The following is a 17,615-nucleotide window of genomic DNA, read 5'->3' on the forward strand; positions in this document are numbered from 1 at the left end:
CTTGATTCACAATTAGGGATTCATGTTCCATCTGATGAATAGATTCTCTCTCTCTCTTTTGAGAAGCTTGGTGTTTGGGATTTCTTTTTGTGGAAAGTTGGCTTTCTTATTTGAAATTCCTTGTGGGCCATTAGAGAAACCATGGCCCAGGCTTCCTTATTTTCACTTGTTCCCTTCCTCGCCGAGAACATGCCCCGCCATACAGATCGAACAACGTCTCTAATGTGGCCCACCTGCAAAGCCCACTAGTGTCTCTAGCCAATGTGGCCCACTTGCAAAGACCAGAACATAGACCTATATATATGACTATGACAACCTAAAACCTGAAAGTAGTCATAACCTAGCCCTCCTGGTGCTGCCATCTGATCCGCCCCTCTGCATTTGGTCCACACTATGGTGGCGGCAGCAGAGATCTATAGGGTGGGGAGCACGGGGCACCAAGGAAGGCCTAGGGGTAGGGATAGCATGTTCTCATCTCCTCGATGTCGCTCGGTGTAGCACCTGGTTTTAAGGACAAAACCAGATACACACCATATGTGAGCCCAGGAAGTCAAATCTCACATATAGCTACAAATAAAGGTAATATCAATAGACAATGCTTAATATATAACATATTTAGTATAAAGGATATAACCTTAGACAACAAACAGCGGAAAGACAATTCCGATCTTCGGGTGAACACTCCAATTCCACAGGGACAACTGACTGGTTGATCACAAGCTAAACTCCTCCAGATTAGCAATCTGGTACCCATCCAGGATTTTCCAAAGATTTAACAAGTAAAACAAGCGTAAGTACATGTCGTACTCAACAAATATAACATGGGGTTCATGAGGCTCAAAAGGCTAACACTGGTTTAACTGCGATTAGCTTTTAATGAGTCATCTTTTAGCAATTAGGTGGCAACAAGTTTATCACAAGCCCTTAAACATATGATCAGGTAAACATGAATAATGAATAGCATAAACAATAATCATTAGTGAGCATCTTTATCATCAATGTTCATCTTCTATTCCATAAATGTTCCAAGGCCGCTCGTGACCGTGAGTACGGCTAATATACCAGTTTTACACTCTGCAGAGGTTGTACACTTTCACTGTGAGTCGTGATTTACCCTTTCGCCCGAGGTGAATAGCCTCTTGACCCACTACCAATGAAGGTCGGCAGGGTTCACTATAAAGCCTTTCAAAGATTCGTCTAACAAGTTAGGGCCATTAGATTCACTCGGCAAACAGATGTAGAGCCCCCTTCCCGATGGCACAATGAGGCACAGCCTATACACAAGGGGATAGAGGCTGCACTATACCCGATTCAGCAAGCCATTCTTACGCCAATAAAGGTAACCACTAACAAGCTAGAAAAGGTCCTCACACTGAGCTAAAGCCAGAGCCATATAGCCCTCACAGCTGTACTGTAAGTCCCGAATGATCACTTACAGATAAGTCTTTAGGGAGAGAAATCTAGAGCACCATAAAAAAGCCCAATGCTCTAGCCCCCTTGTTCCATATTGCTAAAAAGCATCTTTTAATGTTTATTGCATATACCATTAGTCAAGTTACAAGATCATGGCTTTAGTTGAGCACTAGCATCATACTACCCAATGCAATAACCCATAGGAATCAAGGAACAAGGTAACAAAGTACTAGGAAATCCTTCGTGGTAATCAAGGTAGACACATGCAGCATGAATTAAATGATTAAAGGAGTATAGGACAACAAGGAAGATCCCCATGCTATACTTGCCTTAAAACACCGATCCTTCGGTAAGCTTTAACCTTCAACGTTCTTCTTCTTCTTCTTGATCACCACGTATATCTCACCGACTAGACGTAATCATAAAGCACCACACAAGCATCCATACAATCATACACGAAGCAAACAACAGAACTAAATCAGAACAGTACACCAATCATAGAAAAATAGGTAAAAGCGTTTGAAACACGATTCTACGCATCGCTACGAACACACAGTCACAAGAAGCACTCTAATCGGAGCTACGGTTGAAAAGATGCAACTACCGAAAGATCTACTCATAAGAGAAAATATAAAACTATAAGCTTCACATGTTTTAACTATATAAAAGCTCATATAAATTGAATTAAGTCAAATTTAGATTTGAATTATAAAACTAAAGTAAAACAAATCCAATTTTATTTATCTAATCCAGTTGCATAATTATTATTCAAGATATGATTTAAACCATGAAATTTCAGAAATAGTAATATGATAAACATTGTTACCAATGCGTAGTTTATGTTATTACGAATCCAGCGCAACTTGAATCGGCTAAAACGGAGTTGAAACGTAGAAGATATGAATTAAACAAGATTTCCTTTAGTAAAATAATATATTAAATCTAACCTCGAATTTTAAAAGTTGAAAACATATCTAACAGTGGTATAAACATGTAGACAACGTAAATACGAACCTAACGCAATTTGAACGGGTCAAAACGGAGTTAAAATAGAAATTTTATGGCTGAAACAAGATTAGTGGCAAAACTGTAAATAGGTGAAAACATGTTTTGGATCTAAACAGAAGAAACTACGCTTTCCAAAGAAGAAAACGTAATCTGTGATTGCGCTTTGGACCGCGGGTACAAATATCTAAAAACCGAGGGGCCCTTTAGCAAGATGGCCTGCGAAGGGGTATGGGATGATCTAGACCACTAAATAGGAGATGGACGATGGCTCAGATTAAAAGAGAGGGAGAAAGAGAGAGAGAGGAGAGCTGGCCTGAACAGGAACTTCATGGCGATGACTTCGCCGGCATCGTCGATTTCTCATCAGAGAAATTGGGGAAAACTTCAACGGGACTTAATTAGACTCAGTAATGGCACTAGGTGATGGATAAGGTCACTACGAACTCGAAACGACAATCAATTGTAGCTATGGGCGAACAAAGACGGTGAGCGATGACCTATGGCGGCGGCGGAGCAACTGCTATGCGGAACAAAGTAGCACAGAGGGAAATAGAGGGAGAAAAGGGGTTGTACAGGTTCGGAAACTTGACTAGAAGGTCTAGGATGTTCTTACCGTGACGAAGGAGCGGCTAACCGGCATTGCGGCGTCGGCTTCTTCTCGGCGAGCTCGGATGGCGACGCTGGGGCATAGGCGGCGCTAGAGCTCGGTTCTAGGCGGCAGCGCTTGCTTCTAGGGTTCGGGGAAAGCGGTGCTGGTGCGGCTGCTATTTATGGGGGCGAGACGGCTTGCGGCACACGCAAATCAGTGGAGCGGGGCGGAGGCGGAGACGGATATGGCCGAAGAACTCCGTGCCGGTTTGGAGCTCGAGTTGACGGATGAAGCTGACAGGTAGGTCCCACCTATCAGCGAGAGAAGAGGTGGGGTCGGGCTGTCAATGAACCGAGGGAGACATGGATGGGCGCTTGCGCGGCTTCGGCCTGGGCCTGCCTCGGTGCTAGGCCTACGGCTGGCGCGGAGAAGGGGGAAAAGAAGGGAGCTGGGCCGAAGAAAAATGAGAAAAGAGGGAGAAGAAGAGAAGATGGGCCACGAGAGAAAAGGCAGGCCGGCTGGGCCAAGCGGGAGGGAAGGAGCTGGGCTAGGCCGAAAGAGAGTGAGGAGAGAAGAAGAATTTCTTTGCTATTTTGTTTGAAAACCAAATTCAATTTTGAACAAAATCAAATTCAAATAGAGTTTTGAATATACTTTTCAATTCAAATAAAAGTGAGAAATTTTGGTAGGTTTCCAAAAATAAAATTTTACAACTTTTTAAATCCTTTTATTTTCAAATTTTTTTTCTTTTATTACAAAGTGAATTTTAATTTCATTTGCAAAAGCAATTTAAACCATTTTAAATTTGTAATCAAAACCACTCAACCCAAATAAATCAAATGCAAAGGCATGTATGCTCAAACATGTTGCTACCTTATGATGAATTTTAATTTAACAAAAAGTTTTATTTCCTAAACTGTCATGAGCACAAAATTCAGAAATAAATCATTTTAAACTGATTTTCAAAAGAGACAAATTTTAGGGTGTTACACTCGGCACCAGATCGAATTAGGGAATCTGAACCTAGGGGTAGGAGCAGCGTGTTCTCATCTGCTCAAAGTCGCTCGGCACCAGTTCAAGGTGAGACATCCCTTCATCTTCACATGCTTGGATTCATGTGCTGAAATGGCAAGAGATGTGGGTGCAGCCAAGGGGGCATACAGCCGTAGCGGTCTTATATACTGTAGCGGTGGCAGAGATCTGTATTATCCAGAGTGTGAGGCGTCATGGAAGACCTAGGGGCATTGCATTCTTGTCTTCATGAAGTCACTAGCACTAGATTGAGATGAGCAATTCCTTCATCTTGGCATGCTCTGATACGTGTGCTTAAAATGGCAAGAGTCATGCCTGCAATTGGGGGGGGGGGCACATTTCCATCCGCAACGGTCATAGATATGGCAGCAGCATTGGAAATCTTTACAATGGAGAGCACGAGGGTCGGGGAATGAAGACTTAGGGGCACCGTGTTCTTGTTTGCTCAAAGTCCCTGGGCAGTAGTTTGTGGTGAGCAATTCCTCATCTTAACAGCTTCGGTAATCTGCCGTGTTCTCAAAATGGCAAGAGACATGGGTGCTGGTGTATGCGTCCACACCAGTCATAGATATAGCGGCAGAGATCTGTAAGATTGAGAGTATGAGGCGTCATGGAAGACCTAGGGGCACCATGTCTTCTTGAAGTCACTGGGTGCCAATTTGACATGAGCAATTCCTTCATCTTTGTATGATCGGATTGAATCTGGCCATACCCTTGTGCTGAAAATGACATGGAATCTGGTGTATGCATCCACAGTGGTCATATATATAGCGGCGACCACAATGATGCCATGTACAAGCCAAGTGTTCCTAGAAGTCTTGTTTTTATTTTATATAGTTAAAGCGAAGTATTGTTGTCCTGTTTTAATCTAACATAATTGCTCATGGTTTCATTTTAGTCTTTACCTTTTCTGAAATTAGAGTTCTCTAGTTATACTAACTGCATTCTTCTGATATGGAAAATTCCTCCCTGTGGTTTCTAAATAGATTTCAGAAATATATGGAATATGCAATATGAGTTCTGCAATCAAGCCTTCCAGAAATGGCTTGAGCCCTTATAGCTTTAAAACATCCTTCACACAGCAGACATGCAGTTCTGATAAGAACTATTTTTGAACTTGCTCGTGAGGGAGAAAACATTTTGCATTTTTACTTGAGAACTTAATATTGTGTCAAAGGCCTTATTGATTATTGAGGATTTACATTATTTGAAGGGACCTTTGAGGTGTCAAGTTTACCACCTTGAGGAAGATAACACTTCTTTTTTTGTACTTTTTCACCCGCTTTCTAATTTTTTTTGTGGCAACAATACTCAGTGCTACCTCCGTTACAAAAAAAATTTGCTAGTTTGCTAAATCAAACTATCTTATAAGTCAATGAGGCTAGCCTGACAGGCCAGGCTTCAGTTGTACCCGTGATACTAGTTTTGTGCATTCCCGATATGCCTTCTCAACTTATCATCATCGTTTATGATATCCATTTTTCCTCTGATTATTATTACCTTTGCTGATAACCAGGGAGGAAGCCTCTGCAAGGTCTCCAGCTTGAGTTTGAGGCCAAGTCAGCTCATGATGGTGCATGGTATGAATATATATGTATCTCATACTACTTTTGTTGTTCCCTCTTTACAGAGATGTATTATTGTAATTTATGCCTAGGTAAAGATGCATTCACTTGCTGAGTGATTAGGCTAGTTAGTAGATTAACTTTACTATCATCCATGTTGCATAACTTGAGGAGGCTGCCCAATGGCCGAAGTTAAAGAATATCTGGAAGTAACTAGGTGGTCCCTCATGGAAAGAAATGGTTTTTTTTTTCTGAAAGCATTGGAGGAACTTATATACTTGTATCCATACAAAAGGTTTAAACAAATGAATAGGAAGTTATGATAAGAGTGCTTGTCTAAAGTTATTTGTTACATGTGGTGTGTGACACTTTAGTGGCACACACTAACAGAGCCATACGTATATCTGTTAATTCATCCACTGTAAGTTTATAAGCACTTTCGTTGGCAGTGGCGGAAGTGGTCTCTGCTCTGTCCTTCACTTCAAACTAAAACAATTTTATTCTTACATTTGTGGCGATCTTATATGTTGCAGGTATGATGTTGGTGCCTTTCTGTCACATAGGTGGTTGAAATCAGGCAACCTGGTAATGAACTTGGACTTTCATTTAATATTACTGAAGCCTCTATATGATAAAGATATTTGAAGTAGTACTTTACAAAACCAGTATTCCAACAGTGAAATTATATATCATTCTGTTGTTGGCTCTCTTCGTACTCTATGATTGCATTTGAAAGGAGATCTGCAGTAAGAAATTCTAGAGATGATCTGCTTCATTAGTTCTACTTGTTGTGTTCAAACACGCCCATTTTATGGTCTCCTAGTTGACTGCGCAACTGAAGTCCAAAGCATACTTGGGCCCTGTGTAGTTGCTCCTAACTCCCAACTTTGGCACTATGCAAAAAGAAGATTCTCCATCACATCAAACTTGTGATACATGTATGTAGTACTAAATGTAGACGAAATAAAAAAAAAACTAATTGCACAGTTAGGTTGTACTTTGCGAGATGAACGTTTTGAACCTAATTAGTCAACAATTGGACAATTTTTACAAAATACAAACAAAATGCTATAGTGTGCTACAGTGCTGCACAGTGAATCCGGCGGCGCCGAATCCGGCCAACTAAACGTGGCCTTGGAATGCTTCAGATTTGAGATAGGGTCTGCAAGCTGTTAAGGATAGATGCTGCAGGATGTGGTAGGACTAGGAGGCCAGAGGCCAGTAACTAGAGGCAAGGCAGCACTAGGATGGAGTTAATCCATATTCTTAATCTTGGGTACAAGATAATTGGGAGTTTATAGAAATCTTGTCTTGGGGATAGGTCTTTCCTTTTTTCCAATTGCAAATCGCTTTTCTACCCCCACTCGTTAAACCTTATAAGCATGGCTTCGAACTTTATGGAAACTATCTTGTCCAGTAGTGAACCACCATGTCTAGCTAGCAGAACCGTGCCACTTTTGAATTCCATCTATTATTAGAGCAAGGCTAATAATACAGCCGGTTTGCTGACTGTAAGGTTCCTTGCAGCCTTCTCTCAGCCCACTCATATAGTAGTTAGCTCTTTACAGTTAATACATGGCCCACTTGTCTCTCTCACAGACTTTCTTGGTTCTTGTGCCCAAGCCGGCTGTAAGCTTACAGCCCGCTTCTCCTCTCTCTCATTCCCTCTCTCCTCCACCTCAGCATTTAGTCGGCTTACAGCCTGCTATTATACTTGCTCTTAATCTATACGACGGAGAAATTTCCATACCATAGTCACGGGGGTCAGGGATGTCATCTAAAAATCAAGGGACGTCATCCAAAATCAAGGGTTGGGGTCGTAAAGTTCTACATCCCAAAACTGCCTAGATCATTGCTCCACAGGAGAACAACATGGATCCAAAGGTCTGAGTTGAGTAATAGGAGATGTGGTTTTCAGTTGCTGAGACAAGCGTGACAACCAGAGTTGAAGAGGACTATACCAGCAGCAGCGGGGGACAGGACTATGCGACTTAGGGAGAAGCAACAGCCGAGTCAAAATTAAGCATTCTCAAATGAAATTGGGAGCACAAAAGTGAAGCTGATACCATGAGCAATCGATATTACTAATGCCCAGTGTGAGATGTTGGATACAAGTGGTTGATTTGTGGCTTGTGGCATTATGTTGCTGCTTGAGTAGAGAGAAATAGAAGCAAGTTAGGACGAGGAAGGTGGCTACATGCATGATCGTGACTCAATTTATCATCTTCTTATTTTGTGCTCTTATATTACTTTTTTTTGAGCTTTTACAACTACATATACCTGGCTCATATCAAGGCTCATCCACCCAATTATCAACTTAGATTGTTTGGGCCCTCTCATTACGAACTACCCGGCCCCTTTTGACATAAATTTTTGGGTTATTTGGATCCATGTCATTACAATTTTTACGCTTCTGAGATACAATTATATTACTATTCACCTATTTGGAAACTTGCCACTACAATTATTCTTGTACCCGATCCATGCAATTTTCTACACATCAAACGACACCAGGCCTACATGCAGACCGTCGTATTTTTGAATTGCCCAAAATACCCGTCCTACTATCCTCTCTCCTCTCACTGACACACGGGCCCCATAGTCATCCCCTTCCTCTCGTCATGTGAGCATAGTGGGGGCGGCCGCGAGATGGAGCTAGGGACTACACGCCGGCTGTCGCATTCTAGGAGATCACAAGTCGGCCCCGGCAACCTGCACCGTGAAACAAGCCCGAGCGCTTTTGTCCCAGCACTGTCATGTTCTGCGAGATCCGCAAGTACGAGAAGTGCATGAAGCTGCTCATCCGCAAGCTCCCCTTCCAGTGCCTCATCCAACAGATTGTCCAGGACTTCAGGAGGGACCTCAGGTTCCAGTCCTCCGCCATCGCAGCACTGCAGGAAACTGCCGAGGCTAACCAGGTGGGGCTCTTTGATGACACCAACCTCTGCGACATCCATGCCGAGTGCGTCACCATCATGCCCAAGGACATCCCGCTCGTGTACTGCATCAGGGGCGAGAGGCTTGAGTGCCCGTCCTGCTACTGCAGTCCGACATCCGCATGCATAGGGGACCTAAGATCTCGGACCACCGCTGCAACGGGTTGTGCACCACGATGTCAAGCCCGACAACCTCCTATTCGACGACAGCGGCACGACGCGCTCAGGCTCGGGGACTTCGGCTCCGGCGACTAGTTTCTGGATGATAGGCCCATGATGGGGCTGGTCGGGACGTCCTACTATGTTGCGCCCAAGGTGGTGGGCGGCAGGAAGGTGGAAGTGTGGAGCGCCGGGGTCATGCTCTACATGATGTTGTCTGGGACCATGCCCTTCTTCGGTGGCATAGCGAGGGAGCATGTCATGCTCTGTGGGGGAGGGAAGAGGATGACTATGGGCCCACGTGCCATTGAGTGGAGAGAGGGTAGCAGGAGGGGTATTTTAGGCGATACGAAAATACAATGATCTGCAAGTGGGCCTAGTGTCGTGTGTCGTTTCAGTTGTAGAAAATGGCATTGATCTAGTATAGAGACAATTGTAATGGTAAGTTTTCAAATAGATGAATAGTAATGGGATATCTTAGAAGCGTAAAAATTATAATGGCAAGGATCCAAATAACCCTAAATTTTTAGACACCGTGGGGCCTCAACCCCAACCACGACCAGGTTGAACTAGATTTCTTGCGACCCGAGTCTTTAATTTTCCACAAAATTATTCTGCCTTTGTACTTCATTCTAAAATTTTACCTTGGCACCTTGCCTATTTGGTAGCTATGTATATATGAAAAAGCTGATGCTTCCTCATATAAAAATGTGCATTTCTGAACCTTTGTGTTTTTGGCAACGAAAACTAAGATATGCCCCTTTACTATAAATTGAAAATAGACTGACATGTGGAGCGCAGATGTATGCTACAACACAAACGAACGATTTGTAGCAAACCGACAGTTTTTTTTTTACAGGCGGCTCAATTTACAGCCGCCTCTACAGTGGCCTTCCAAACCGAGCCACCTCTAGAAATGCATTTGTAGAAGCGGCTGCTATTTATAACCATCTCTTCAAATGCTCCTATTTTTAGAGGTGGCTCAGCACTCTCTAAAAATCGATGTCTAGAGGCGGTTCTATTCCCAGCCGCCTATTTTTTATAGGCAGCTGATACGAGCTGCACAGTAAAATTTGAATTTTTCAAATGATCTCAGATGAAAAAATGAGCAAAACAGAAGATGTAGATCTTGAAAAGTTATGCAATTTTGTTGTTGACAATTTTTTCATTTGGAATCATCTATGCAAAGAAAAATACGTTTAGTTTTTTCTCACATTTGAAATCAAAATGTTTCAATGACCTTGGATGGCGAAATGACCAAAACTAAAGTTGTAGATCTCAAAAAGTTATAAAATTTTGTAGTTGACAACTTTTTCATTTGAATTCGTTTAGGATTTCAAATACTCATTTTTAAAACTAGACTAGACACTACCGGAAACCGGCGATTTGCCGAGTGCCGGAGGCTTTGCCGAGTGTATTTTATCGGGCACTCGGCAAAGACCGTGTTTGCCGAGTGCCAAATAAAATACACTCGGCAAACAAAAACACACAGCAAAATACGTCTTTGCCGAGTGTTTTTTTCTGGCACTCGGCAAAGATGTATTTTGCCGAGTGCCTTTGTTTTGGCACTTGGCAAAGAGGCTTTTTGCCGTGTGCATTTTTTTTGGCCCTCGGCAAATCATTCGAAGCAATTTTTGAGGCCCTAAATGAATTCAAATGAAAAACTTTTCAACTACAAAGTTGTACAACTTCTCAAGATCTACAAAGTTTATTTTGGTCATTTCTTCATTTGACAAAGCGACAATAACGTTGTTCATAAAATCTACATCTCTCATATTAGTTTCATGAAAGTAAAAGACAAAGATATATAAGATTTGTGAACAATGTTACTACCACTATGTCGGATAAACAAATGACCAAAATAAACTTTGTAGATCTTGATAAGTTATGAAATTTTGTAGTTGGCAACATTTTGATTTTGAAATCATCTTGTCATGCAAAAACGACGTTTGAATTTGAAAATTTGGAAATTTGAATTTTTCAAACGACCTCGGATGGAAAAACTTCCTAAATGAAAATTGTAGATCTCCAAAAGTTATGAAACTATGTAGTGGACAACTTTTTGATTTGAAATCATCTTATCATGCAAAACTACGTTTGAATCTCTCAAATTTAAAATTCAAATTTTTCAAACGACCTCGGATGGAAAAACTTACTAAATGAAAATTGTAGATCTCAAAAAGTTATGAAACTTTGTAGTTGACCACTTTTTAATTTGAATTGATTTAGGGCCTCAAACAGGCAATTTACTCTAAGTTTGTCGAGTGCCTTTTTGCAGGCAGTCGGCAAAGCCGTATTTTGCCGAGTGCCTATGTTTTGGCACTCGGCAAATAGGCATTTTGCCGTGTGCCTATGTTTTGGCCCTCGGCAAATAGGCATTTTGCCATGTGCATTTTTTTGGCCCTCGGCAAATCAGTTTTTCGAATCAATTTTTGAGGCCCTAAATGAATTCAAATGAAAAACTTTTCAACTACAAAGTTGTATAACTTCTCAAGATCTACAAAGTTTATTTTGGTCATTTCTTCATTTGACAAAGCGACAATAACGTAGTTCAAAAAATATATATCTTTCATATTAGTTTCATGAAAGTAGAAGAGAGATATATATGATTTGTGAACAATGTTACTACCACTATGTCGGATGAACAAATGACCAAAATAAACTTTGTAGATCTTGAGAAGTTATGAAATTTTGTAGTTGGCAACATTTTGATTTGAAATCATTTTGTCATGCAAAAACGACGTTTGAATTTGAAAATTTTAAAATTTGAATTTTTCAAAAGACCTCGGATGGAAAAACTTCCTAAATAAAAATTGTAGATCTCCAAAAGTTATGAAACATTGTAGTTGGCAACTTTTTGATTTGAAAACATGTTGTCATGCAAAACGGCGTTTGAATCTCAAAATTTTAAAATTCAAATTTTATAAACGACCTCGGATGGAAAAACAACCAAAATAAACTCTATAGATCTCGAAAAGTTATGAAACATTTTAGTTGGCCACTTTTTGATTTGAAAACATCTTGTCATGCAAAACTGTGTTTGAATTTTCAAATTTTAAAATTCAAATTTTGTAAACGACCTCGAATGGAAAAACTTCCTAAACTAAAAGTGTAGATCTCGAAAAGTTATGAAACTTTGTAGTTCACAACTTTTTTATTTGAATTCGTTTAGGGCCTCAAACAAACAATTTACACTCGGTTTAGTATAATATATTGGGAACTAAAACGGAATCCAGACACAATTGACAGTGTGGTGTAGTGGTAGAGGAGGTTTGTGCGTAGCAGGAGGTCTCGGGTTCGAATCCCATCGGCCGCGTAGCTGTGAAATTTACGCGAAAAAAGCCGGAGATGGATGGGCGCTGACCGGTGGGGGACACCACCAATTAAAAAAAAATTCCATTTTATTTTGGTAAAAATTCCCATTTTTTCGGGTTTTTTTTCGGTTCCAACTTTGCCGAGTGTCGGGCACTTGGCAAAGGCTTTGCCGAGTGCCCGACAAAAGACACTCGGCAAAGACGTCTTTGCCGACTCATTTTTTACCGAGTGGTCTTTGCCGAGTGCAGCACTCGGCAAAGCCTTTGTCGAGTGCAAATTGGGCTTTGCCGAGTGCCCCTGGCACTCGGCAAATTCTCTGAGTCCGGTAGTGAGATGAAGGTACAATTAAATGAGAAGGACGAATATTCCAAATGGATAGTGTTGTATGGGTGGAGTGGTTAGGGGACGAACGCGTGTGGCCTACGGCAGTGGGGGCAGCCCCCGCGGCCACGTAGCACACGTTTTTCGCATGAATAATCGCACGTGTGGCTGCTTGGTGTGGTCTCCCCGGATTTAAAAAAATTGTTGTTTTTTGCCGCCTCTACAAATCAATTTTTAGATGTGGCTCCCGTTGGTGGCGATTTCTTCTTTAGAGGTGGCTGGGATGCCTCTATAAAGGTGGTTGGCCTAGCCGCCTCTGCTCCTGTCTCAATAAATCAACGATTTTTTTTTGATAAAATAAATCAACGATTTAGAGGTGGCTCTATAGCAATGCTATCAGCAACAATGTTTGAGTAATGTTTTATGTTACATTATATTAGTGTGACTGCACGTGAAAAACACAATGACTTATTACAACTTTTTTTTTGTTTCAGGAAGTGCTGGTCCGCTTTTGTGGATTTGGAGTCGAGTATGATGAATGGCTCGATGTTCGCAAATGTGTGCGGCAACGTTCTCTTCCATGTGCGGCCGAGGAATGTGTTGCAGTGGTTCCTAGGGACCTCATTCTTTGTTATCAGGTGCTGTCATCTTAAAATATTTTTCTTCCTGTCATCTGAGAATAGTCAATTTCTGTATAACTGAGCTTTATAGGGCCCGTTTGTTTCCACTTCTCCTGGCCACGCTTGAATTATAATCTAAGCGAAGATTTTCTCGCTTCTCGCTTTTTGCTTCTCGTAGTTCAAATCTCTGAAGCGGCTTACCACATAAGCGAGAATCGGTGGAAATAAGCAAAGCGTTTGGCGGGATTCTCGCTTATTTCCACCGACAAGCCGCTTATAAGCGGAAACAAACGGGGCCATAGTATCATAATTTATGTATAACTGAGCTTTAGTACTATAAAAATAGCATTTCTGTATAATTTAGCTTTAGTTCCTGAGTTAATTTCTTATTTTCTTTAACACGGTCTGTAAATGTTTTTTTGGGTTAGATTTACCTCCCTAAACTGTTGAATCTTCCTAGTCTTTTGCTTGTATCTATGCATAGAAAATTGACTATAAAAAACTAATTCAGAAAATCTAGCATTTACAAAAAATGAATTATGAAAATCTGCCTTTTGCTCCCTCTGTCACTTTTCCTCATGTTGCATCTCTACTGTGATTGCATTTGAATGGCCACATCTTTCAAAAAAATTTTTGAGTGGATGCAATATTTGTTATTGTTGACGGCCGCAACCATGAATTTTTATTATTTATGCTTCCTGTTTAAATTATCTCTTTTTCTTATGAAATAATCCATAACTTGTTAAACTAGCATAAAAAGGATTGACACAACGGCCAAACTGAATTCCAGAGACAGCAACATTGACTGCCTCAAAATAAATTGCCAAAAAAAAATCTACCAATGACCATGGCGGCCGCTCGACGCTCGCCAGCTGCTTGCTCCTCCTTCAGCTATTGCCGTCACGATTCAGACAATTGTTTGTCTTCAAGGAATCAGAACATTGGTGCAAGTGAAACTAATCGGTCGCCTGCCTCAAAGTTCAAACTCCGAGCAATTCGAAACATGTACCTTACTGGATCAAATGTCTTTGTGCTTGGCAGTCTCCCTGATGGCCATCTCCACCTTCTGTCCTCCCTCTTCACATCTGTAGCACATAGAGCGATAATCTCGCTGTTGTTAGTTCAATCTCATGGGAACATGGTGAGAGGACGAATTCAGAGAAGTGGAAAGCTGTTCCCTCACCTCAGATTTACTGGTGATGTTGCGGCCCTTGTTGTGGAGGCGGTGCTTCCACTCGCATAGCTGTTGTGGTGGTTGCGGCACCTTCGGTTTCAATAGGCTCTTCAATGTCTCCGTCTCCCCCCTCCGAACACCCTAGCCCTAGCCAAATCAGCTGACCCCCCACCATGCTGGATCGACAAATAACGGAGAGAGCTGATGGCATTAATGGCTCCTAATGAGAGAGGATAGTGAGAGGAGAGGTACGGTGGTTATATGGACGAAGGAGAAGGATGTGAGGGGAGAGGTACGGTGGTTATAGGAGAGGGAGAACAGACTTGAAATAGTAAGAGGGTTAGGGTTCACTTGGTTTTATATTGTTAGGGATAGTGGATTGTGGACTACTTTGCTGAGGCGGGCCTTCTAAGAGTCTACATCTGAAAATGGATTTCTATAGGCAAGCCACATAAGTGGGTCGTCTCTCTAAATGGGTCATTTATTGAAATGATCATTTTAAATGGCTGGCCTTTGGAGATGCATTTTCAAAGGCGTGCATATCCATTTGAGTGTCACTTAAAGTCGTTTGCCTCCTAAAACGATCGTAGAAAAAGTGCCACCTCTGAAAAGAATACCTCTTATCTCCTAGAATGGTTTATCTAGTAGTGTTAAAAAGATCATAAAAAAAACTTGTGAAAAACTGCCACAAAATGTTGTGTTGTTTGTTGGCAAACAATAAGTAGAGATTAAACGTGCATAAAGACCACTGCTAAATGTAAAGGAAACCGAATAAAAAACTTAGTGACTATTAAGTGCGTGTAGGGGTATATGTTGTAAGGGCGCTCTGCCCTTTTTTTGCAAAACAAAGAAATGACAACTCTCCAGTGTGGTGAAAAATGTTGACTATTCTTAAAGGTACAAAGAAATGACAACTCTCCAGTGTAAAGTTGTATGTAAATCAGAGCACAGAACCCATCTATTTTTTTTTCATCTGACAATGTTCTTTGGTGATATCCTCCACCCTAGTAGCTGTCACGCATTAACAAATACTTCTATGCTATATTTTTCAGGAACGTAAAGAGCAGGCTATCTATTTTGATGCCCATGTCCTTGATATTCAAAGGAGAAGGCATGATGTTAAAGGTTTCCGTTGTAGATTTCTTGCCGTTGTAGATTTCTTGTTCGATATGATCATGATTCTTCTGAGGTACATTTCAACCTGTTTTGGTGTTTTCCATGCATTGTCTGTAAGTCTTGTATAATAAAGCATGTTGCTGAGCTGGCAATTAATTTTTCTATCATTGTTATAGACTCTGCATGTATGGTTGCTCCCCCTCCTTTTTTTGGCAATGATGCAATGAAATTTTATTCTGTGAAGGAATGACAAATGGTTTTTGGATTAAATTGCACTATAGGTTCATGAAGCTGTACATTTATTTCAATTATGTACAACAAATCTAAGTTCCTGAGCATGCAAAAGCAATTCAATTCGTGCTCAACCAGTGTAGATTTGCAAATGCATTTCACATATGTGCTCAACCAGTGTACTAAGGACCTTATGGGAAATAACAGTTGATTGCCTCCAGAGATTCAAAGACTAAATAAGTTCCTAACCAACAATGGAATTTACTGTGTTACTCCATGTATGCCCTAATGTAAAGTTACATCCTATTTTAACAATTGGGACGTTTGTTGTACTGAACTAGCAACTAACTGTATATACAACAGTCTGGCTCATCTCGGGACAATTACCTCACTTTTAGTTGATTAAATCTGAAATCATATTGCTGCAATTAGCTGGCTACCTTATTGCATCTAATCAAAAGTTTGTTAAATTTACAGGAAATTGTTCCACTAAGTAAGGTGTGCCGCCGACCAGAAACTGACTACAGGCTTCTGATTCTGGATGCTGCTAGACTGGCAGCCACCACAGATGTTCACACTCCACGCAAAGAGGTTATAGTGGAGTTGACATCCAATGATAAAAGCCCAGCCAAACACAAACCTGAGAAACAGGACAAGACGATGGACAACAACACTGATGAGGTAACCATGGTTTCAAGCTTGCAACAAGAAGGGACAACAGGCAAAGCTGTATCCCCCTTGCTGTCAGCAACTTCAGAAGCCTGCAATTCAAGCTCAGATGCCACAACGAAGGAAGTGGAGGCCTCCATGGTTGTTGAAGATGATGAAGTGCAAGTGGCTAAGATGAAAGACGTGTAGTGTTTTTTTTTCTCCACACAATGTGTGTTGGAAAGACATGATGTTGTTGTACCAATTTGTCTAATTTAGTTTGTATCCAGCTTAGTACCATCGTAATCACCATGTAGCATCTTAATGGCTTCTAAAGATTGCTTATGGATACATAGGGCAAGGAAGAAATTCTGGCTTGCTTCAAGCACTGCAACAAAAAACCATTTATATAGGCGTCTCCTTTCTTAAATAGAGGCAGCTCAATTTAAAGCAGTCTCTAAAAATGGTTTTCGAAATGAGCCACCTCTAGAAAAGCATTTGTAGGGGCAGCTAGTATTTTCAGCTGCCTCTAAAAATGACCCTATTTTTAGAGACGTCTTTAGATCTAGCCGCCTCTAAAAATGGATTTATAGAGGTTGTTGGATCTAGAACCGTCTCTAAAAATCGATACAGCACAATTAAATTCAACGTTCCAACCTTGCTGCTGCTGAGTGTAAATGCCAATGCTTCCATAAACGATATATAATTATATATGATATATATACTCCTACACAGAATGTGAATGGTCCAAAATCCAACAAACATGTAGTATATGACATAACGAATGTTGTCTTCCCTGAAACTTTTCAGAGCTGATATCTAAGTGTCCCATGATTCTGCTCATGTTCCAACTACAGTATGTCTGAAAACCTATGCCCTGAAACCTCCATCCTTCTGCCCCTGATGTTGTGTTTCTCCTAAAAAGTTTGAAAGATGATATCCTACCGTCAGCACCAGTGTCTACAGGCTGCTTTCCCTGTGCTATCTTCTTGAGGGAACTACTCAGGTATCAACATATTCAGTGAAGTATCAACATATTCAGTGAAACAGTGGCATGTTTCTAGCATAGGAACTTTCAAGTATTCCAGTAGGAATCAGCATTATTCAGCGATTCAAAAATGGACTAATCCCAAATTGAGATTCTCAGGTTTTGAATTTACAAATAGCAGCAAGTGGGTTGCTAGCATAATGGAACTGTTGAAGTAAAAAACATCGCAAACTCTTCTTCTCTGATACTACTGCCTCAGCCTGATACTAGCAGATTCAGACCTCTGCTCTAGCCCAAACTGTGTTGCCACTCGGGAGCTGGGTCATACTGATCCTAACAAGAGCTACATATTCATTTCCAGGTGGCTATAATAAGCAGACATATGCAGAAAAGTAAGTTCAACCAAAATGTTAAACTGAAACATCATCTCTCACTTGTCAGCATGAACAATTTTGTGAGAAAACCCACAAAAATGAGTAGGACTATTCTTATCAATCTGC

The 17,615-nt window shown here is 41.0% G+C and overlaps 1 protein-coding gene across 1 annotated transcript; it reads left to right on the top strand.

Annotated features, from left to right (window-relative positions):
* Positions 1-3,297: 3,297 nt before the first annotated feature.
* On the top strand, positions 3,298-16,337 carry LOC136547918 (protein SAWADEE HOMEODOMAIN HOMOLOG 2-like). The gene is given in 7 exon segments (XM_066539605.1): positions 3,298-3,310; positions 5,559-5,622; positions 6,141-6,192; positions 12,833-12,976; positions 15,185-15,259; positions 15,262-15,321; positions 15,957-16,337. Coding segments are annotated over 7 exon segments (789 nt in total).
* The last annotated feature ends 1,278 nt before the right edge of the window (positions 16,338-17,615 follow it).

The sequence above is a fragment of the Miscanthus floridulus genome, chromosome 4, assembly GCF_019320115.1.
Source record: "Miscanthus floridulus cultivar M001 chromosome 4, ASM1932011v1, whole genome shotgun sequence".
Classification (NCBI taxonomy): Eukaryota; Viridiplantae; Streptophyta; class Magnoliopsida; order Poales; family Poaceae; genus Miscanthus; species Miscanthus floridulus.